Source organism: Ailuropoda melanoleuca, chromosome 4 (assembly GCF_002007445.2).
Source record: "Ailuropoda melanoleuca isolate Jingjing chromosome 4, ASM200744v2, whole genome shotgun sequence".
In the NCBI taxonomy this organism is placed as follows: Eukaryota; Metazoa; Chordata; class Mammalia; order Carnivora; family Ursidae; genus Ailuropoda; species Ailuropoda melanoleuca.
The window spans coordinates 120,228,952-120,252,372 of NC_048221.1; the positions used below are offsets into that span (position 1 = coordinate 120,228,952).

General features: G+C 51.0%; 1 protein-coding gene across 1 annotated transcript in view; it reads left to right on the forward strand.

Moving 5' to 3' along the window:
• The window catches only part of CAPN13 (calpain 13), a 78,060-nt gene that overhangs the window by 32,957 nt on the left and 21,682 nt on the right, over positions 1 to 23,421 (forward strand). The window contains exons 5-13 of the mRNA XM_034659684.1: positions 1,974 to 2,107; positions 6,167 to 6,338; positions 7,262 to 7,336; positions 10,255 to 10,340; positions 13,944 to 14,018; positions 15,186 to 15,331; positions 16,983 to 17,122; positions 20,852 to 20,863; positions 23,040 to 23,242. Of these exons, the coding sequence (XP_034515575.1) occupies positions 1,974 to 2,107; positions 6,167 to 6,338; positions 7,262 to 7,336; positions 10,255 to 10,340; positions 13,944 to 14,018; positions 15,186 to 15,331; positions 16,983 to 17,122; positions 20,852 to 20,863; positions 23,040 to 23,242 (1,043 nt within the window). The remainder of the gene's footprint in view (positions 1 to 1,973; positions 2,108 to 6,166; positions 6,339 to 7,261; positions 7,337 to 10,254; positions 10,341 to 13,943; positions 14,019 to 15,185; positions 15,332 to 16,982; positions 17,123 to 20,851; positions 20,864 to 23,039; positions 23,243 to 23,421) is intronic.

The window sequence follows — 23,421 nt, forward strand, 5'->3', positions numbered from 1 at the left end:
AGATTGGTGGCCTCATTCTTGACTTCATTCTGGGAACAGTGATCTTATCTGGTGTTCCCTTTGTATGAGGATAGCAAGTTTGGTCAGCATTACTCATGTGGGAATATTGGGGTGAAGGTGACTTCTAGGTGGAAACCAACCAGAGGAGCTCATTTAAGTCAGGACTCACTCATTCCTGATGGTCTGCTCTGTACCAGGCTCTATCCTAGGTGCTGAACAAAAAAACTATAGAAAAATAGTTTCTGCTTTCATTTTTTTTAATAATAATTTTTTATTATGTTATGTTAGTCACGATACAGTATATCCTTAGTTTTTGATGTAAGGTTCCATGATTCATTATTTGCATATAATACCCAGTGCTCCATGCGATATGTGCCCTCCTGAATACCCATCACTGGCCTATCCCAATCCTCCACCCCGCTCCGCTCTGAAGCCCTCAGTTTGTTTCCCAGAGTTCACAGTCTGTCATGGTTTATTCCTCCTTCTGTTTACCTCCCCCCACTGTCTGCTTTCAAAACTGATCTCACTTTCACAATCTCGGCTGATCCCAATCACAGCCCTATGAGGAGGTTCTTATTTTATCACCATTTGACAGATGAGGAAGCTGAGACACAGAGAATTCAGTGTCTTACCCAGTGTCTGTTGTTCAGGTAACTAAAGGGAAAACCGGGGCTCAAGCGCAGTTCCAGTGACTGGCCACTGGCCACTGCACTTTGCTATCCAGATCAGGCTGTTTTTCCAGTACCCCACTTCTAGTTTCCCTTGGCTTGTCAAACGTGTTTCATGACCTCCCTCCTAGTAACACCTCCTAGTAACACCCCTATTGGCTCTTAAGCTCACCTGTCTACACATTTTACTGCAGTAGGAACACAAATCCACAGCTATGCCAGAACCAGCTGCAGTGCTCTGAGCTCATTAATGACCATGAAAACATGTTTGCTTTGTCTCCACTGACACCCGTCTCAGTCTCCATCTCTACTTGGAAAGCACATCCTTAGCTGGATGCAATGGCCCAACATCTGGGATATCCAGCTGTGGAAAAGGCCATGTGGATGGCTTCCCGTCACTCCCAGATGATAGATCACATCCACCCAGCTTTACTCTGAACCCGCCTGTCAGAGACCTGCCTTCATCAAGGCTCAGACCTGAAGCTGGAGGCCCTGCTGCTTATCCAACACGGCAGACCGATGAAGAAACTCCAAAAGGCTGGCTTTGTTATGAATTTTCCTCATTTGGTGATGTCCCCAGGTGAACCATTAAGAGTTGAACACCGAAGATTAAAGCAGTCTGTTTTGGATAGGAACATCTGGTTCATTTGTGCTCTTAGCGGTAGCAGTGCCGGCTTCATTTCTGCTGCTCTAATGGCAGGGCCAGCTTCACAGGGGCTGAAGATGGCCAGAGCGAGACCGTCAGTGCTCGGCCCTCCTGAACATTCCTCATCACTTGGCTTCAGGCCTTTGCCCACTCTGTCCCTGCCATCTGGGATGTCTTTCCCACCTGCTTGCCACCTATTTAAACCCTGCCCCCTCCCCCAAGCCTCCGGCTCCCGATAGGCGCTCCTGTTCCCCATTATAACACTCTGTATCTACCCTTCTCCTTGTCGTTCAGCATCTGTTCCCTCTATTGTCATTTCGTGCACAAGGTAAACCTGGAAAGTCCATGTGTGCGGAAGCTCTTAGAGGACTTGCCAAAGTGAGACCAGAGTTAGTAGCAAAGTCAAACTAAAACCCAAGTCTCTTTCCGCCCAGCCTATATTTTCTTTGGCTCACTTGATCTGTGACTCATCTGTCCGGTGCAGTTGACATGCCAGGCCCCTGTCCACTGACCTGGGCTGGGATTTTGTTCTGGATAGAGTTTGTTGTTACATTGATGAGGTCATGCCACGACAATGGTTATCATTTGGCATGGGTTGGGGGTCCAGAAGCTCCCTTCTGCCCCGGCTCTACTAAGGCATATATTCATCTCTCTTCCAGTTCTGGCAGTGTGGCCAGTGGGTGGAAGTGGTTGTTGATGATCGCCTACCTGTCCTGAAAAAGGAGTACCTCTTTGTGCATCCTCGCGACAATCAGGAGTTTTGGCCCTGCCTGCTGGAGAAAGCTTATGCCAAGTAAGAGTGGCCTGTCCTTCTGACCAGCGCCTCAGTGCTGGCCTTGCCTGCCCAGCGCTTGCCCTGATGGGTGCTGCACAGCAGTTAGCCCCAGGACTTTTGGCAGCTCTGCATGCAAGTGATGCCCTGGGAGCATCAGAGCCTTTGCCACCTGGCTGGGCATCCTCCATAAACAATCACTGTGTGCAAGGCTGTGTTGGGGCCAAGGGAGGAACCCGGAGATACATAGCAAGAGGTGGGCAGGGCAGGACTGAACAGAGGTATGTACTAATAATACTGTTGTTGCAAGAGCTGGGATAAGAGCCCAAATAAAATATAATATCATGGCTGATGGTCAAAGTCTGATGAGAGGACAGAGAGAGAGAGAACATTCTTGACTTTCTGACTCACAGAGAGTCAGTCTGAGGCTCTATAGAGGACATGGCATTGAGTGAGGCCTTGAAGGATGGGTAGAATTTCAGCAAGGAGAAAGGGGATATGTTGGACAGTTATTCCCAACCATGAGACTGATTCAAGTGCAGACCTAGGGGCAGGACAGTTCAAAGTGAGGTCGGGCAGTTGGGGGCCCGGTATGGCTACTATGAGATTGGATCTGTGTTGGAGACAAGGGGCGGGGGGCGGGGGGAGGCAGGGCAGGATTTTGCTGGTTATTATATGGCCCAAGCACCATGAGTCAAGGACAACCTTCTAGGGTTAACAAGCTCAAGGATTTATAAACACCCTAGTTCCTATGTTTGATTTAGACCCTTTCAGTCACCTCTATTCAGATGAGTGCTGAGCATGTGACCACAGGCCGGGCGTTGTGCTTGGCCCGGGGTAAGACTCGGAGACCAGCTTAAGTGGGTGTGAGCAGGAGTGTGTGCTATGTGGAACAGGTCCCTGTCACAGAAACCTACACAGGTACGGGGCACATCAGAGCTCAAGATCAAAGCTAGGAGATGAAGGGACCATCCCTTTCAGGAGACAGTGAGTTAGCAGAGTGTCACCAAATCAGGTTCCCTAAAGATCATCACCACCACCCGCATTTTACAGATTGGGAAGCCAAGACGCTAAGTAGTCATGTGACAGTCATCACTAGCCGGAATCTGGTGGGGTTTTCAGTTATTTGGCCCAGGGACAGCAGAAGACCCTGCTGGGTCCAGTCCTGGGCCCTGAGGATGCTAACAACCCCACAGATCACCCCAGCACCCCAGTCCCTGTCCTTCCAGAGGTCACACTCTGAACAGCCATGCATCTCAAGAGCTCTTTTTTTTTTTTTTGCATTCTGTCTTTTAAGCCTATTTGTGGAAAACGAAAGCTATTGCTCATTTCCAGTGTCAAGAAGAGCTGTTCGTTAGCATCTGAGAAGGAACCCCAGCTAACAGCCAAGGTTGTTGAACCGATCCATATGTTCGGGGAGGTTAATTTGCTTCTAAGCTACTTACTCAAACGCTGCCATCCCTTTCCAGTACGGAGTCAGCCCTCACTACTTCAGGGCTTCGTTTGTTCCTTCTGTGAAAGGGGGAGCGTGCCAGTTCACTTGGAGAATTAGAAACCGTGTGGAATGAAATGATGACTTTGACCCCATTTTGTTAACAGCCGACCTAAAGCAATCATTCAGCTTGAAAAGAAAATGGGAAACTGGACCCGGAATCCACGTTCCACCGCCTAAAGATATCTAGTGGAGGATAAAATGTTTCAAACTAGTAAGCTGTTTAAAAGCTTTCCCCTCTATCCGAAGAAGGGAATCATAGAACGCAGGAGTGAGTGCAATGGAATTAGAGCTATCAGGGCTGGAAGGGACCTCTGTCAGCCTCGAGTCCCACCTCCGTCTTTGAAAGATGGAGAAACTGATACGCAGAGCAGCCCAAGGTCATGTGGTGTTTGAGGCCAAGCTGTGATGAGAACTGTTCTTGTCGCAGGCTTTTCCATCATCCCTTGATGCTGTTTTTATAGGGAAAAGATTTGTCTATTTGCTTCTTTGGAACTCAGTATCGGGCACACAACTACCACAGCACAAATATGGAGAACCCATCCATCCCCATGGCGATGACCCTCCTACCCCCCCAAGAAGGTAGGCCAGTGAATGCATGCATCCCAAACTTTCAACTATCCTTGCAGCTGGCAAGTCTAGAAATGAACTGGTTGAGTCAGTCAGATCTACATTGGCAGGTTTCCCCCCCCAGAGGTCATAAAATAGGAGATCGCAGGACAAACTCCGTTAGGCTGCATATCATCCCATACGGAATCTGGGCAGTTAAGAATCCCAGCATTTTAGCAGCCTTTCAGATTCTGATTTAGATGTCTGAATTCTTCCCTCTTTCCTAGCATTGCTGGCCAGATAGACATCTCCCCCAAATAAAGCTGAAGCACAGAGATGAGAACAAGGCGCTCTCTGAATTCCTGGGCTCGGGTGACAGGTGTGGTGAACACAGTTCTATCTTTCCTTCCCTTTCTGTTTCCTGTCAGTAAAGGGGGCTAAGAATAGTTTCCATGTTCCTGAAGCATCAGCAGGATTTGTGAGCTTGTGTTTGTGAAGCAGAGAGATAGCTCCTTGTCAAAATACCCAGCTGCTGCTGAGACAGGCTTTGTGGGCACTGCGGAGAGACAGTAAGGGAGGGGCTGCTGGCCTTCCCCAGGCATTGGGTCTCTCTGTGGCAACTGCGAGGTGGTGTGAGTGCAAAGCCTCAGATGAGGCCCCTAGACACTGAGGCATTGGGCCGGAAGTGCCAGGAAAGGGCCTGGCTGCTTTTCTGGAATGGCTCTGGTGCAGCCCTGTTTACTGAGTGCCTCGCCAAGAAGGGGCTGTTGCAGTGTGGGAGGTCACACTGGTGGGCTCTAGAATGGGTTCCAGAACCCCAGTCTTCGTGAACTCCTAATCCAGGACTGGAGCCAGTACATATGTGGGAAATTGAGGGTCAGGCATTCAGAGCCGACCAGGCATGACCATTATCAGAGGCAGGCTTTGCCTTTGACTAAGTCAATACTCGAGAGATAAGAGTCTAGTACCAGGTATAACCCTGGGTCAGGGAGAGGGAGAGACAGAAGATAAGATTTAGAACCAGTTTTATAACAAGTTGAGATAATCTGTCACATGGCAGTTTCTACAGCATGGCCTTCTGTGTATCCTTAGCTTTCTGTTATGAAGGACTTTTAAGCCGTCCATGGCATTTGCGCCTGGGACATTGTCCTGCTTTGAGTGGTTGTTGGACATGTATTTGCTCAAGTAAATTTACGTGAATTCTGGGTGACGCTCGGGTGGAGAGAACGGCAGCAGCAGGAATATGGGAGAAGGGACTGAGGGGCCCCATGAGCCTACCTCGTCAACCTCACCGTTCCCAGGTGAAAGACCCAGAAGGGAGGGTTGCAGGCACTCTGGAGGAGCAGCAGGGAGGAGCTCAGGCCCAGAGCTCTGCGCTTGCTTTGAGGATGTGTTAGGTAGACTCGTCCTCGCCTATGCTCCCTTCAGTACAGTCGGCTAGCCTCCCTGATGATCCTGACACGCAGGGGTTCTGAGAGCGGGGATTCTGGACCACACTTCGCACGGCATGGGAACAGAGGCTGCTTGTGGCCGCCGCAGGCACCGGGGTTCTTGGCTGAGCTCTTGGAGGGCAGGTATTGCCCACCTTTGAACACTCGATGCGTAGCATGGCACCCCTCACACAGCAAGGACTTAACCACTATTGTTAAACTGAATAGAAAACAGTGGATACTCATCCTAATATCCAGTGTCCGTGCCGGGCTTGCCGTGTGCCGGCTTAAGTAACTTGTTATGGTCAAGCTGCTCGGTACGTGGAGAGGGCGGTCCTCGACCCGGGCCTGAGGCTCCAGCACCTGCCCGCCTAACCTCTGCACAATACGGCAGCTTGTGGGGCTGCCCAGCCCCGGGAGGCCAGGGGAAGGATAGTAGCACTTCACTGGAACCTTCATCCAGGCGAACAGAAGGCAGGTGGCCACAGTCCAGGGCTAGATCAGACAGTCCTTCGCTGGGCAACATGCAGAGGTCAGGCATGCAACCTCCCTCCTGGGAGCGTCTCGCCAAACTCACCACGGGAGTTGATGTGCCTTTCCCCCTTCCAGGTTTCATGGCTCCTATGCCAGCCTGCACTATGGCTTCCTTCCTGATGCCCTGGTGGACCTCACAGGAGGGGTGGTCACCAGCATCAACCTGCACTTTCCTTCTGACCTGGTGATGTTGGTGAAGACAGCGGCCAAGGCAGGCTCCCTTATGACCTGCGCCACCCCGGCCCAGGTAAATAGACTGCACGGGGTTGAACCTTTGCTCGCCTGGGGGTGTCTAGCCGCCGGCCCGTACAGCCAGTCAGGGGCATGGCCAAGGGGGCGCTACGGAGCACAGGTGCTGTGCCTCATGTCATCCTCACAGCAGCCCTCCGTCTGAGCGAGGGGCTGCAGAGCTCACTCACAGAAGAGGAAATGGGCTCAGAGAGGCTAAGCAAAGTGCCCAGCATCACACAGCCAGTAAGCGGCTGAGCTGGTTTCGAATGCTGCTGCCTGACTCTGAAGCCTGTGCCCAGCCCTGCCATGTGACCAGGCCCAGTGGGGTCCAGAGGGACCGGGCAGCCCTTTGATTCTCTCTGGCTCCAAAAGTGCTGTCCCAAGGTCAGTGTGTCCCATTTTGAAAAGCTTGGACAACCCTCCAAATTATTTTGGAGTCTACCCTGAGACAGCCAGCTCCCTATCCGTGAGGATATTTGCAGCACTCTGTAAACATGTTGGCTTTGAGTCACACACCCCTAATCTGAAACGCCACCCAAAAACTAATATGCACTTTAAACCCCAGTGGCTCACGGCACAGGGGTGGTGGGCATTCCTGCCTCCTTCAAGATGCCCAGCAGACACGTTTTGTGCCATGTGGTGTCATTGAGGAGCAGGGATTGGAGGAGGAAACAGTCCAGGTCAGCCCCAGGACTCAGTGGGGTTCTGTCAGTCATGGGGTAGTCTCCGGAGGTATGAAATGCCCAGGGCCTCAACCACCCGGCAGCCTTCAAACCCTGCCCCTCTAGAAAAGAGTTCTAAGAACAAGTGCCATTCCAGTCTGAGTCCGTGGGATGCTTCCCAACCCGCCACAGCTTAGCTGCTGATTGAATTGTGCTTTTCTGTTTCTCTGAAGAATCTGGGAACGTGTAATGCTTGGTCTGATTTCCTCCTTTGAAGCCAACAGGTGAGGCCAAGAGAATGGAGAGCGGCCTGGTGAGTCAGCATGCCTACACCGTGACTGGAGCGGAGCGGGTAAGGCTTCGCGGGATGTGCCCGGCTTTCTTGCTCCTTGAAACAGGAGTCGGCATCACATGCCTTCAGCAAGCCCACCACAGCCCCATCCCTTCTATTCATCCAGAAGTTCTGGTGCCCAGCAGCTTCATCCCCCAGGGAGCCACCAGAGCTCTTGCCATCCTTACACTGGTGTCAGGCTGAGCGTCCAGCTAGACTGTGGGGTTCGCCCAAAAGGAAAGGAGAAAGAACCGCCCAGTGGACCAGGGCAAGCCCGGACAGGATTTTACTGGTTATGCAGCAGCTAAACTGCTACCACAAAGGCACTCCGAAGTCCAGGGGCTCAAACAAAAGAAAGCTCATTGCTCTCAGCTAAGCGGGAAAATCCAGAGCTGATGGGGACTCTGCCGCGGCAACATGGGGCTTCTCCGTGGGAGCTCAGGGCAGCTGCTCCAAGGCCCTCATCTCCCGGCCAGGGAAAGAAAAAGAAGCCAGGGGACACTTACACATTCATATAGAAGGCTCCCCTCAGAAAACACACACGCCATTTCCTCTCAGAGCCCATTCGTCCGAACTTAATCACATGCCACACAGAGGCCTAAGGGAGTCTGGGAAACATTCTGTCTAGTGGGGCCGCCAAATGCCCAGCTAGACTTTATTCCCATGGAAGAGAGGAGGATGGCTCTTGGAGGGCAGTGTTTCCCCTTGATGCAGGAATGGACTTGCTTCCAGATTTGGGGAAAGAGCTGTGATCGATGAGTGATCTGTGCTGGACGTGGAACGAAGGAGCCATGGTACCGGCATGAGGCCTCCGCCATTCCTGTAAAAGGCCCTTTGTCTATTGAGACAGCCTTTGGTTTTCATCGGCCATGAGCCACGAAACCACTTCTTCTAGGACTAATTATTAACAGCTCGTGGGACTAGCATTTAAGAGAATACATTTGAGGAAATATTATCCTAGACTAGATCATCTGGATTACCCCTTGCCTGGGGGTACCCTTTCTGAGAGCTGACCAGAGCCAGGGGTACAGTGAGTAGCCAGGAGAGTGAAGCAAGTGCATGTTCTCAGAGGTCGTCGTGACCTTGGCCTTCAGTGTGACCCCTGAGCCTCTCTGCCAAGGCCCAGGAACTTGGTTAAAGATTTCTTCTCCAGAAAGAGGAGGTCACAACTGACCACAAGTGCTAAGATTAAACCAGCCCATAAATGCCGTGTGTTTTTTAATCTGCTCGTCCTCCTCTGGGCAGGACACAGTCAGGAAGATAAATGAAATTGGCATTTTTTATTACGCACCTAGCTCGGTCGGTGACTCCCCTGGGCAAGGGGGTGAGTGTTTATCTGCATGCCTCATTTAGCCCGGACTTCAGCTCCTTCACTCGCTGGCCGCTTTCCTCCTGTGCCCGTCTGAGCCCCAACTATGTGAGGCACTAAGGGTGGCTCATTAAGCTTTTTGGGCCACCGGGCAACCATTTCTCACATCCCTGCTCCGTGGGCTCCAGCAGCACTGATGGTTGATAAATACACCGTGTGCAAGACCTGGAGTGCCTAGCGGTGGGGGAGGGAGGGGCGGGGAGCCCGGGTCAGTGCCAGGAGCCCCCCATCCCATGTAGCATTAAAAGCCAAACACCTTCCCCTACAGGACCAGCCAGATAGAAGTGGATGGAAAAGAACCTTATCCAAGCCAAGTTCTTTGGCCCTTGTCTGACTGCGTTGTTGCTGCGTGGTATCGCCCTGTTGGTGATGACACGGGCCTTGGCCAGGTGGCCCAGGGGTGAGATGCAAGGTCAGGGTTGTAGCCATACCCGAGAGTGGTCAGGGCCCTGGAGCACCTGTATCTTTGTCTACTCCCATCCCCAAATCAAGAGCCTGGGTTTCAGAGACTGGCAGTGGCTGGGATGAGAATTCTTCTTCTGCCACTTATGCTGTGTCCTTGGGGAAACTTGCTTAGCCTCTCTGGTGGTCAGCTTCCTCCTGTGCAAGACAAGGGTTCTGTAAACATCCACTGGCAGTTGGAGCCCCACCCCTGCATGTGGAGTTCTTTTCCATATGGTGATACTGCACTTTAGGGCTTTCTCCGCTGCCTCTGACCTGGAACCACAGAACAAGTGGGCCCCTTCCCTCACCCCGGCAAGGCCTCCGCCTCCACAGACAACCTCAGTACCCATCAGTGTCACAGCTACAATGCAAACATGCTTTAAGGCCTCTCACCAGGCTGAGGGCTTCTGGATCTGGGAATGTGCGTTCAAAGGGTTGAGTTTGTTTTGTTGTAACTCATCAAGGGTCCTGGCCTCTGGCCTCCGTGGTCTGAAGGAGTCAGCCTCCATATCTGGGAACCAGGGAAGGAATAAAAATTCAGGCCGTCAGGTACCTGCTTGTCGACAGAGGTGCAGGTGGAGGAGGGCTAACCTGGGCTGTCTTGACCCCCAGCCTGTCCCACTCCTCAAATCAGCCTCCAACACATCCTTGCTCAGGACCACTTTGCGGGGACCGTGGCACTACTCCCAGTGGGCCGCAGGCAGGAGAGCAGCTGTGTGTGTGGAATAGAGATGCTGGTGGGGACAGAGCTTGCAGGAGGCCGGGGACCCATCACGATCCCCCGTCTGCAGCCCACAACGACGGTCCAGGCTATTTATCTGCCATTACGTCTCAGCTCGCCCACATTCCAGGAGGTGCTCGCCTGGAATGATGGAGCTGGGTCTGCCCTTCGAGGTGCTCAGCAGAAAGAGAGGCCGTTTTCTCTCCCTCATTCCAACCCCATGCAGGCAGCAGAGAGACATTGATTTTTTTTCTCCCTTCAATTTTTTCTTTTTTTCTTGCGGCAGCCAAATGAGGTCAGAAGTTAAATTAGTCCTTGGAGGTAAAAAGCAGCTGCATTCATATCCCCTCTTTCTGCTGACTTTTGCTGGAGTGCACTGACAGGTTCTTTTTCTGTTCTTTGCAGATTCAGTACGGGAGGAGCTGGGAAGATCTTATCCGCCTATGGAACCCCTGGGGCAAGACCGAATGGAGAGGACGGTGGAGTGATGGGTATGGCTTCTGAAAACCTCTCTCCAGCCTTCATGAAGGCCTAGTGTGCAGAGAGCACCTGCCCCAGGAGGGCGGCCCCTGTCTCACCTGCTGTGCATCTCACTGCAGGCCTGTCCAGTTCACACCTATGTGTGGCTGTCGGTCCATCTCCCATTCCCATGATGCCATTCAGCATGCATCTATTAGACCCCTCCTGTGTGCTCTCTGCACTGAGTGTACTGTGTTAGGTGGTGCTGTGGGATGTGTACGGATGACAAGACCCAATGTCCAGCCCCCAGAAGGCTACAGTCTAGCACTCTGAACCCACATACCCAGAATTAGCTGACATTTTAAAGGGTTAGGGAAGGAGTAGGACAGATGTTAAGTTCTACTTGGCAGAGAGAGATGGAGAGAAGGAGCATCATCCCATAAGGGACCCCATGGGATTTTGATCCTGATGACACCATCAGGAAAAGACTTCATTTTGGGGGGAGTTGGGGCGCTGAGGCAAAGATCTGGCCTCCTGAGTTGTCCGTCCTCCCTACAGATCTAGACTCCGATGTGTAACTGGTGTCTGGGCTCACACCTTGCCCATAGGAGGAGTGACCAGAGCTTAGCGAGTGTCAGAGCCCCCTTGGCCGTGTGCCACCCAGCTGCTCTCTGCCCCAGCTGGCCAGTGGGGACACGGCTCTGTGGTCAGTGGTTCACTGGAGCTGGGATCGCATTTTCCAGCTGCCAAGAAGACTGATCTTTCGTCCCCGTCCATGGCTAAGAATGAGATAGCTGTCCCTAGAGGGCCAGCCGGGGACAGGCTACCTGCTCCTCTGGCAGCCGGCAGGGCAGGGGGAGGCGATGGTGGGAAAGAGAACAAGACTGGAAAGGAAATGCAAAGTGTTCAGACAAACAGGTGAACAGCACCCAACAGCAGTGAAAATCAATACAGCAAGAAGTGAGTTCTGGAAGGCAAATGCAGAGTTGGCCAGCGTCCCTGCCCTACTTCCGGGCTGCCCAGAACCCAGCCTGATGTTTGAGCCCCAGTAGCCTGTGTGCCTGCTCGAGCGGGCACTCAGCAAACGGAAGATGCACGGACACTGGAGCTGGGGGCAGAGAAGGGGGAACAGGCGGAAGAGGGGGAGCAGGCAACATGGATTCATAGAAGAACCTGGTGGGACCTCAGATGCCCCCTGGAGCACAGAGCCGCTGAATCCCTTCCACAGAAGGGGCCCGAAATTGCAGAGCATGAATTGTGGGCAGTGTTGTGTTTTCACTCGCTGTTCCCCCTTCTCCTTTTATCTTGCCTCTATTCTTTCTTCCTTCCTGGGGATATCCTTTGCCTCTTCTGGTATAAATCTTAGCCACTTCTGGCCTTTGCCAGTTCCCTTTCTCAGTCATTACCCCAAGCTGCCAATATGGCCCAGGGGGGCGATGTGATTAACAGAAGCCCTGACTCAGGGTTGGCTGCTGGGGTTGGAGTGCAGGAAGGGCAAATGTCAATGACACATTTGCCCAGGGGAGGAGAAGAGGCAACAGATTCCACCACATCTCCTGTGCTAAATATCACGTGACTAGTGAAGGCAGCGGGGGCACCAGACATTAAGGAAGAGAAGCTTCCCATGGGCTGGCATGTTGAGGGCAAGCTTCATGGATAGAGTCGAACTTGAGTTCAAGCAGGAAAAAAAAGGTATCACCAGGAAGGTGGGGCCATGTAAACCACTGTGCTGAGCCAGGAATGCTTATAGTGCGTCCAGGGAGAGAAGTGCTGGGAGCTGGGGCCAGAGAGCCCAATGCCGGCTTGGGAATTTGGGTCTACACCCTACAGGCACGGGATTTCTGAAGGCCCTTCAATCGGGTGAGACACGTGCAGGGCAGGGAACGGCCAGGTGGGCCTGGCAGCGCTCTGCGGGTCACGCACCTGGCCGTGCTTAGGTTCACCACGTCCCTCCAGAAATGGGACTGGAAGAAAGTGACAGGGCCACACGATCACCATCTCCGTGCAGGTGGTCAGTGCCCTCCCTGCTTTCTAAGGAGTGGAGATGGATGGAGGGAGCCAGATGGTCTAATCTCGGCCATAATTGAAATTTCAGACGCACACACTTAAAGGCAAACTTGCATGAATCAATAGCACATTGATTTACACTACATTTATTTTCCCTTACACGCTGCAGAAAATGTAATCGTCACTTAATTATAAAATTGCCGCTTTACAATAACACATCTGACTGGCTCAGCCTGCTGCCCGAAGCCTGAGTGGTGGGCCCTGCCTTGCTCTCCCAGCACAGAGCTGACCCAGGCCCTCGATGCAGGACGCAAGCCACTCCTAGAGACAGAGCCATGACACGTTTGCGCCTCTGGGACCTGTTGCTTATGAGCATGTCTCTGCTACGAGGAGCGGGCTGAAGAAAGGACAGCTGCTCCCTTCTGCCTGTGAGGGCCTCCTCCTGCCCCACTAGGACTAGCTTCTGGAATACATTATCCCAGTGAACTGAGCAACTTTATGAATTAGGCAAGCAGAAAGCTATTGGATGCCCGTGTGCCAAGGTGGTGTGTTAACCCCTGTGATGATGTAATGGTGAGAGAGTCTCCCTGAGCTCGTGGAGCTCAGAGTCCAGTGAGGGATGGCAAGAAAGAAAGCAGCACTAGAAACGCGGGGTACTAAGTGCTGAGACGGGAGTGGTACAGGGCGCTCTGTGGGTTCGGTGGTGGGGGGGGCACTGACTCTCGAAGTAGAGTAGGGGCTCTACGGGGGCACAAGCAAGGTTTCCAACAGAGGTGGCTTTTAGGAGGAAAGATGAGTGACGTCCTTGGATTACAGGACTGAGAGGAGGAAGACTAGCCCAGGCAGAGGGAGCCTGGACGTGAGGCCAGGGCAAGGACAGGTATTTCCAAGGAGATGAAGACATTCATGTTCTGAGTGCAGAATTTAAGGGTGGCGTGTGGGGGGGCAGTAGGGAGCTGCTCGGTAAAGCCACGGAGGTACGCAGAGGCCAAGGTCCTGTTTCGGGAGCTTGAACTTCATCCTGAGAGGGAAAGGGAGCCCCTGATGTGTTATAAGCAGGGAGATGTCAGAAATCTGATTTCGGGTCTAGAAAGATCATTTTGATGGCAGTGTGGAGAGTGGATAGGGAAGTGGACACGACTGCGTGGTGGGAGACTAGTGGGAAGTCCAAGAAGGGGGTGAGGGGTCATGAACCAGGAGAGCTGCAGGAGGACTGGACATAAGTGGATGGCTTTGAGAAGAGTTTTGGAGGTGGAATCATAAATCATCACTATTTGGTGGTTGCTTGCACATGGGAGGTATAAGGACGTGGCTTCTCGCCTTCCCACGGCCCTGGGAGAAGAGCGGTGCAGTTTGGGATAGGTTGGTTTCCAGGTCACCCTGGGCTCAGGTGGAGACACGGCATGGCCCATAGCGTGTATCCATCTAATGCTCAGGGAAGAGGATCTGGCTGGAGACCATTTAGAAGCCACCAGCGTACAGAGAATGATAGAATTCTGTCCCTAGAGAGAATGAGACCCTCCACGTGCACCCCCAGAACTAACGGAGGCCAGGGCTCCTGCTGGGGCACATTTTGCTGAGATGCAGCGCTTCAGGAGCTCTCACCCCGTCTGTCTCTCCGCACTCAGGTCTCCAGAATGGCAGAAAGCCCACGACCAGCAAAAAAGACTGCTGTATGAGAATAAGGAAGATGGCGAGTTCTGGTATTTTTCTTTTAGCTTTACTTATTGCTCGCACCCTCAACCCCTACCCCTTTCGCTAAACTTCCGTGGGACTAGAGATTAGCTTTGCAGAGACCTATGTAGAAGGGGACTCTTTTTTTCCCACCAAGACACAAAAGCTGTGGTTGGGAGATTACTTGTGTGCTTTCTCTTTGTGTGAAAGGTGTTTCAGTTCCAAAATGTTGGAACTTCCAGGAAATGTTAACGGTAAAAGGGAATGCTGGCTCCAAAGCTTTGAAATCAGTAGTTTCCTGGAAGTCAGGATGCCTGATTATCACAGCTGTGCCTTCCACACCACCTTGTGAGGACCCAGTGTCCCCCTGGAGCTCCACAGTCTTCTGAAAAAGCAATTCAGTATTAATCTCCCAGCCCTGACTCTAGAGCTCTGGGTGAGACATCAGTGTCCTCACCCTGCAGCTATGTAGGACTAGATGTTTTAAAAACACATTCTCAGCCATGTGCTCACATCTTAAAGGATAATAAGGACATTTCCCTGAGAGGTTGTCTGGTTTACTTAGTAGAGTATTTAAGTTAATTTAGCATGTGTGAAAAGGAGGCTGGGTCTAAGGAATCAAGAAGCAGAGAGACAAATGTAAATTAGAAAGGAAAAATATTTCCAATATCTCCACTTTAATCACAGTACAAGGTGGGATTTTATTTTTTTCCTCTTCTCTGCCCTTTTTAAAAATTTAAATTCAATTAGCTGATAAAGTATATCATTAGTTGCAGATGTCGTGCCCAATGAGTTATCAGTTGCTTATAATGTGATAAGCACTGGGCGTTATACAAGGTGGGTTTTAGCTGTTGAAACTGTTCTGATAAGGATCTCAACAATGAATTTGGCGTAGAGTGTGAGGAAACAGCAGTTTTCCTAGCACCATGTAGGACCCAGAGCAGAGGGAGACGACAGTCATCCTTCATGGCCATGAGAGGGACATGCAGAACCCAGAATTTTATTCAGACCTGCCCTCCCAACAGGAGGGAGAAGTGTACCTGACTGTGAGTGAGCCAGAACGAGGCTCAGGTCTTTGGCTAGGACAGGGGTAAGTCCACAAATACTGGAACTGATGGACAAAGGTAGAGTGGAGAGATGGGAACCCTCACCCTAGGGACAAAACCGGTAATATGACTTGTATCTCTTTATAACAGGATGTCATGTCAAGATTTCCAAGACAACTTCTCCTGCCTGTATATATGTAACCAATTTCCAGTTGGTCTGAACGAAGGAAGCATGCCTCATGAAAGATGGTCCCAAATGATGTTTAAGAACCGTGCAACTCCAGGAGACACCACAGGTAGTTATGACGTTGGTAATCTTCTGCCAGGTGGAACAGCCAGCCCTAGCCCTGTCCTGGCTTCAAGTCTCAATGGCTTTTGATTCTAGACCATCAGCCTGAACTGAAAGGAGAGGAATCTGCTGGTCTAAAGGGACAGCTGTTCTTCTTCAAGGGAAACAGTTGCTGGTGGGCTGGGTGGGAGAATCTCAAGTGTGCCTCCCCTGCCCTGTCATGCTCCCCTACCATCCTACTAACTTCCATCTCCCAGGAGGAAGACAGCCTCACTGCTCTCCAGTAATTACCCAGGACGCTGGGGAGCTGTGGAAACAACACTAGACAAAAGTCAGGGCTTGGGTTACACTATCACTTTGCCCCAAAAAGCACCATCCAGACATAAGAGAATATGCCTGCCCCATGCTGGTTGGTGTATCCTGGAGCAGCACACTGAGATCCCAGAGGTGGGCACCTCAGAACCTGTCTTCGGGCTCCCCTGAGATGAATTTTGTTGAATGTGACCTTGGGAGGGTCACATATTCTCACCGCACCTCCAGCTCCCCATTTGCCACACAGATGAGTGAACTAGCTCCCCGTGAACACAAACCTGAGTATGCTTATGCATCCTCGAGAGGAGAAGCTGTGCAAACAAGTTTGTGTGTGTGAGTGTGTGTTTGCACCTAGATGTGACCATTCCCTCTCCTTGGCACCTGCCTGTTGAGAATGGCTTGCTTGAATGAGTCCCCAGGTGCCCCTCTTTTCAACCTCCAGGATCTTCACTCTGCCGGTCGGAGAACCTAGGCACCAGGAGGCCACGGGTGGACTCTAAGGAACTGCCAAGTCACACTTGGGCAGTAAATTTACTGATTCACCTTCCAGAGCCTCATCTGTCTGACTTTTGGGCCAAAGTCCCCTTCCCTGGATATAGCATATATCAATGAACTAAGCAAAATGTTACATTGGGGCTATTCTTAGCGATTCCTTGCATGGGAAGGAGGGAAGGGAGCCAGCAAGCAAGTACCTGCTGGGCACCGCTAGGTACACTCGAGTGCATCATCTTGTTCAACCCTCGCAAGGAGGAGCCTCCGTGTCTGTCCATTCCCCTCTCAGAGCTTCCCAGCCTGTGCCCTGACCCTGCTGATGGGTACTGATTCATCTCCATCCTGACTTACCTTCATTCTTCCATGTATTTGAATCTACCTTAATCACCTTACTTCTGCCTCCCAAAAGCGCCCCCAAGAGCTCCCAAAGCACTGGGCTCTGGCTCTGATGAGCACACCAGGGCAGTAGAGGCCTGTGAGTTGCCTCCTCTGTCTCCATTGGTGCTTGGGGACTGACATCATTTCAAGGCTCTGGTGGTTATCGCCAATGCACAGGCTCATACGTATCTGAGCACTTATTGTGATAAAAATAGCTCTCAACTTTACTGTTAAGGAAACATTTTCACCAAGGGGGGATATACTTCCCCTCCTTGCTTTTAAGAGGAAGAGACAGAGGCTTACAAAATGAAGAAGGTTGTGCCACAGCTAGTAACTGTGGGGACTGGGACCCGAGCCTTAGGTCTCCAAATCCAGAGTTTCCAACACAAGCCACCAGAGCTTTCTGAATCAGCATGCCTAGGTCTAGGAGTCATAGAAGCCAAGCTGAGCTCCGGTGACAGCTCTTTCTCATGCAGAAGGACTTCGGAGGGACACGCAGTACATCTTCTCTGTGCCAGAAGGCATGGAAAGCAACAATGTCATCATGTCCATCAACATCATGCTGCAGAATTTAAAGGCAAGAGAAAAATTTCCGCTAAGCTTCAAGGTGTTCAAGGTAAGGCAGCCTGTATCAGGGATTACCCTTTCAGGCATTTGTGCATTCTTTGGGCAGAGAGAGCAGCTGACCAGGCTGGGAGATTCCAGACACAAAGGGCTCAGAGATCAAACACAAAGTGCTCTAGAGTTCACCTAGTTCAATAAATAAAAACCTGGGCCTGACAGGAGATCAGGCTTGACCAGGCTTATAGTGGGACACACCTCCTTCCAGTGTCACTTGTCAGCGTTTCCTGGTATGCTGCAGGCTCAAATGCTTGTCACTCAAAAAGTAGTCTTGTCCAAGACCATCTGTTGCAACAATGCAGATTTCTGGGACCATCCCAAACCTTCTGAATCTGAACCTCCATGGACAGAGTCTGAAAATCCACATTGTAACAAGCTCCCTGGGTGCCACTTATGTGAATTAAAGTTTGACAATCATTGACTAAACTTTGGAAGGAGTTTAAGGGAAAAAACCAGTCCTGGGTATAAAACCAGGAGGTATGTTTTTCTCTTGTATTTAAACCAATATCCAGTCCTACAGCTTAGTGGTTGGCTTGCAAGCGTCTGCTTGGCTACTCATCCAAGGTCAGGTTTTCCTCTCCATCTGGCCTCCCATCCCACCATGGCACGCCCAACAAGCTTTGCAGTTCCTGAGGGACCATCCTCCCACCCGCAAGTCTGCACACACCCCACTGTGAGGAAGTAATCAGGGAGCTCATTTTTTAAAATACTATTTAAAAGTGCTACAAAAGAAAATCTGATACATCTGCTCCCACCTCCTTTACCAAATAATTTAAAGCACACCAAAGATAAAGTGAATGGTTCTTAAATCATATACTCCACACCCTCTCTGCACTGAGATAACTAAGACCACTGTCTTTATGGTAGAAATGAAGAAACTGAGGCCCAGCAAGTGAAGTGACATGGTCAGAGTTAATGGCAGAGCGGGGGATTGGGCGCAGATGTCCCCCAGGCCTTCAGTCAAACATAACCATCACCTGTGTGGCTGGGGCTCTGATTATAACATCTCTAGGAATAATCTTCATTCCTGTTCACTGAGCCTAGGGCAACAGTCAGAACCACAGGTCAGCGCATGTGTGACAGGCAGAGCTCCTGGGTACTCTGCGCACGCTGGGCAGTCCTGCGTCCTGGCTGTAGTTCAGTCTAATGAGAAGGCTTCACAGTGATACCGCACTTCAGACTTTGAAGCGTGTTCATATTCATTGCTTCAAAAACCATTTTATAGATGTGGAAGCCAAAGCTGAGAGAGCATAAGTGACCTGCCCAAGGTACAGCTAGGAGGTGACAGAAAAGTGCTTGATACCAGAGCTCCTGGTCCCAGGTCCCGGTCTCTCAGCGGGGCTTAGGCGCTTGCTTTCCTCGTGATGCTCACGGCTTGAAGGAAAACAGTGATTCTGGCTCTAGAAGGAGAGCCCTTTGGGTTCTGTTCTGAGCACATTTCTACTTCCCAGTTGTGTGATATCAATGGAGAAGCAATGGTTGGGGTTTGGCACAGTACTTCTGAGGTGCCTGAAACCTGCTGAGGCCATCAAAGAACATTGAAAGGTGCAGTGATAGGCAGTTGTCATTGTCCTCACCACCAGGCACCTGAACGCTCTTCCACTTGGTGGAAGGCAGGGCCTAATTTCCCACCGCAGCAACCAAAGAGGCCAAGTATTTCCTCTCCCCACCCCCTGGTTGTAAAGGGGTAGATGTGTGAGCCAGTCTTGTCCAGTTAAATGCTCCTTTCATGCCCGCTTCCCCCATCCCCACAATCTCAGTCACTTTGGGTTTGGACTCTTGAGGTAGGACCAGCCAAGGGATTATTCGTAGCAAATCCTGGGGCCCGGCAGCAGCAGTGCAGACAGATCCTGGGCTGGCATCCAGCTGCGTAGCTGTCCCCCCTGCTTCCCACCCACTTTCCCAGCTGCATTCTCTAGACTTCTTATAAATGGCTTTTTGCTCATCCCATCCTGGTTGGTTTCCTTTGCTTCCAACCAAGAATCCCCAGTGATTCAGATACCTTCTGAGAGGACTCTTGTCCTCAGAGTCTCCTAACTCATCTCTGAGAAGAACAAAGGAAAGGGACCGGGGAGGAATTGAGGCATCTGGTCTACCCAGCCAGGATTGACTAGTTCTATCTCTCATGAGGCGAGAGTAGCAGGAGAGGATAGTCCTGCTACTCTCTCCTGATGAGGACTACTGCCTCTTCTGATGAGAGACAGAAGCCCAAAGAGGGAAAGAGGGCTGCTTCAGCACACAACTGGGGAGGCTGTTCACATTGCCATCTATGAGGCATCATATCACAGCAGCCTTGTTTGTGTTAACTGATTTGCTCAAAATCTTTATAGTTCAGGAGCCCCGGCATGGTTGTAATCCTATCTGTTTTTAAATGCTGCTGAGCCCATTTATCTACTTTTCAGCCAGAGATGCATTTCTCAGCTGTACACTTTGCTAAAAAGACTCTCAGACCTGAGGTCTCCTCAGGCTCCCTGCAGGTCCCAATGGATCTTTTAGGATCCTGATTGAGTTAAACACCAAAAAACTGTCCAGACTATGGCAACTCAAGAGACACTTGGGCTCCTTTCCCAGTTCAGCTGAGAAATACACTATGTGCATGCCAGCCACCAGACTGTCAGAAGTCTGTAGGGCTCTGATGGTGTTTGTGGGTACACGCTGCTTGTATGATGGCTACGTACGGTTCTCTGGCCCTGGCGTGGTCCTGTGACCCCCAACTCCTACGGGAGCACTGCTCTGTCTTCCATCACAACAAACACGGGTGGTGTCTGAATAGGCAGAGGAAAAGGACAGGGGCGGACAAGCCATTTCATCTTCACCCCAAGGCTCCCCCTCCTCACAGGCCGGGACTTTCCACCTCCTTCCAGCTCACTCTTGGTCTCCAGAAAAGTCTCCCTGGGCAAATCAAGTGGTCTGTACACATGGTTGCAGGGGGCCGGGGGTAGTATCAGCAGGGGGAAAGAACCGAAACCCACAGTAACAGTGGAAGATGGTGTTGGGTGGTGGGTCTTAATCACCAAGGAAGCAAAGCAGCTTGCTTTATTCCCACCTCTGTTCCTTAGACTGCTGGGACTGTTTCCACATCCATAAAACAGGGTCCCAGCGTCTGCTTTCAGGGTTACAGGGAAGCACCTTGCGGATGGCAGAGTGGTTTAAAAATGGGGCTGCAATATTTCTAAAAAAAAAAAAAATGGGGCTGCATCCTCAGTGCTTCCTTTGCCACATGGAAAGACAGAATGTAGGCATTTCCCTAGTCAGATGCACACGTACATTCCCTACAAACACCGGGAGGCCTAGAACGAATTCCTGCCATATTTTACAGTGGCATGATGGAATAAAAGAAATTTCCTTGCATTGGAGCTCCTGATGCTGGGAAACTGACATTTGATCTAGGTTCTGTCTTACCCCCGCCCCCATCGACATCTCACTCTTCCTTTGATTTTCTCATCATTGTTATAAAGAGTAACCACATGTGGCTGAGCTGACGAAGGGAGAGACTCCTTCTCTGTTTCTTTCCCCCTTGAGCTCCCTACAACCTATAACAGGTTAGGGTTTTTTTCCACATCTCTGCATAGGAATGAGTCATGCTCCCATCCCATGGGGTGTGCAGGGAAGAGGCTGACCGCAGGAAGAAGGAACGTGGGGCCCTGAGCCAGGCTGCTGGGATCTGCTTGCCTTTGTGTTTTGGTTTAGTTCCTGAATCTGCCTTTCTTTTTCTTCCCTGCAGGTGGACCCTCAGGTATGACTCAGCACTTTCCCATGCCTCCGTAGCTGTGCACTGGCAAACTGCTGCATCTCTTCCAACACCCGGAACTCTGGCACATCTCCTGCTATTCGGTGGCTGCAAATTTAGTCTTGCTCTGTCCTGTAACAAACTTAGAATCTCCAAGTAGATCGACCGTGCAGGACATATTTTTGCCGTCCTGGTCTAAAGGCTGGACCCCTCGAGCTGTTCTTTGGTTTGAAATCTAAGAGGGGCTGCAACCGTGAAAGTATCCTCGAGAATTTGGCCTCCGATAGATAAGACTGATGCAGCCGGTTCTTTCCTATTTAAGATAAGAAGCAGAGCTCTCGGCATCTGAGGGGGACTTCAGCCTCATAGTCTTTGTCAGCCCCCGAATCCGCCTCCCAAAGGATGCACGCTCTGCAAATGCACCTTCAGGGCATACCTAGCTCCTCTTACAACCAAACTGCCACCTCTCCTGAGCGGATATGCTGGCTCGGCATTGGTACAGGGTGTTTAAGAGTAAGGATAGAGAGGGACAGATAGAGTTACGGGCACGCAGACCCCTTAAATGGATGTGGGCTCTAGGGGGCTGTGGCTGCCGGGGGAGGTGCGTGTGCTTGGGGACCAAGGATGTAGCCACAACCAACAGTACCTATAGCATGCTTCTGGGTCCAGGGAAACTCCTCCAGGCCTTTCAGGGGTGCCCCAATAGGTAAGCAAAGGCCAGGGCAGGGGCTCTCCAAGCAGAGGATACTCAGAAGCCCAGGCAGAAAGCGGGCAGCAAGGAGGCCACTGACACCAGTGGCCCAGCCACAGAGCGGGGTTTAGGATTTGATTTTCATTTCCAGCACCCTGGTCATGGGAGTAGAACTTCTGGAAGGGCTTCGAGGGAGGCACTCAGGTGCAAGGAACAAATCTCTAGAGCTGGAGCGAGAAGTGGGGATTTGACCCAGGAAAAGGCACAAGCCCCATCCCTAGAACTACAAGGTCAGGTCTGTGTGCAACTAGGCCTGCATTAATTTGATGCTGGGTCTCTGTGCCCTAGACCGAGAGCCTCCCGTCATGTCACAGACTCACACTTCTGGCTGCCGCTGAGCAAGTGTACCCCAGAGGCTAGGGAGCCTGGACGAGGCTGCGAGAGTCCAACAGAGAGAGGAGAGCAGGGAAGCAGGGAAATTCTGGATTGTAGGAGGCACACACACTTCTGCACATAGTGCCTCCCCACGTGCACATGCATGTGCTTACACACGTCCATACGCAGAGCCATAGGACAGTGCTGGCTTTCTGGAGAAGAACTGTTCTCATCATTGCTTTTGCCAGAAGGGCTCACACAAGTCAGGCTCCAAACCTGCTGGGGCCACTGTTAGCATCAGCAAAATCACTTTGGTGATTTTAGTTGCATCCAGCCCCTGGTGCCTACCTGGGACAGGGACCTGCCTCCTGTCTCATCCTGTAGCCCAGCCCTGCTCCCACCCTCTGAAAAGAAACTCTCCCTTTCTCCCTGTTTCTCCCCAAGGCAGAGCTCACAAATAATCATTTCACACTGCGTAACCATTCTAAATGGAGTCCCTGTGCTCGACTGTATTGGGGAAAATGTATTTAGTAAAGGGTTTTTATTATGTAATACGTATGTGACATCTGGTAATGGGAACTGCATCATATTTATTGTTTTATCTCTACAAAAATATTGAAATAAAAGGAAAATGATCAGAGCCTATTATTCTCCAATGAGAAGAAATTCCAGGGCTCTGCTGGGAAGACAAAATGAAGGGAATGGAGGCGTCCAGCTCTGCTGAGCTACACAGTCCAAAGAGGACTGTAAACAGTTCAGGAGAGAAGGGGCATCAGGGGTTCCAAAAGTAATTCAGTGCTGAAACAATTTCACTGGTTTCCACGGAAGTCTTTATAAGCAGAGAGATGAACCCCAAAACCCAGGATACTGTGGGATTTAATGAGATAAAACCATGTACAATATTTTTTTTTGCATTCATTGTGGTGTCAGTGTCTATATTAAATAACATTCTGAATGCTGTGGCATTTTGAAAATCCAGGTAAGCACAGTCTGTCTTTTCAGGGCCTGTAATACTGCTTTGGTGAATGGAAAGGGGTCTGGAAGGTGGTGGGTCTCTGCTGGGGGCTGGGTCCATGTGGACAAGGGGTTTCTGACCATCTTCATGTTTTCCTCCAGTTCCAGCCCTTCCGGAAGAGGTTGCCACCGACCTTCTTTTCTCAGTTCAGAAATGCTATCGAGGGCATAGTTTTTAAAACCAAGTGCAATGTCACAAAGTCCTTCAATCTGAGACCGGGGACCTACGTGGCGGTCATCTCTGCCCAAAGTGAAGCAGTTGAGTTTTTGCTCCGAATCTTCCTGAAGATGCCAGATGATGACAGGTACAGAAACACTGGGCTTCTGAATGTTTGATTCCACCTCATTTTATAAAAACACATTGTGTCATCCTGGGCTGCAGATACTGTGTCAGTAGGGGACACGGCACAGGCCTCATTTGCAAGAAGCTCACCACAAAGGGTGGCAAGAGAGTCTGAACCAACAAGCAGACCATGACCAGGAT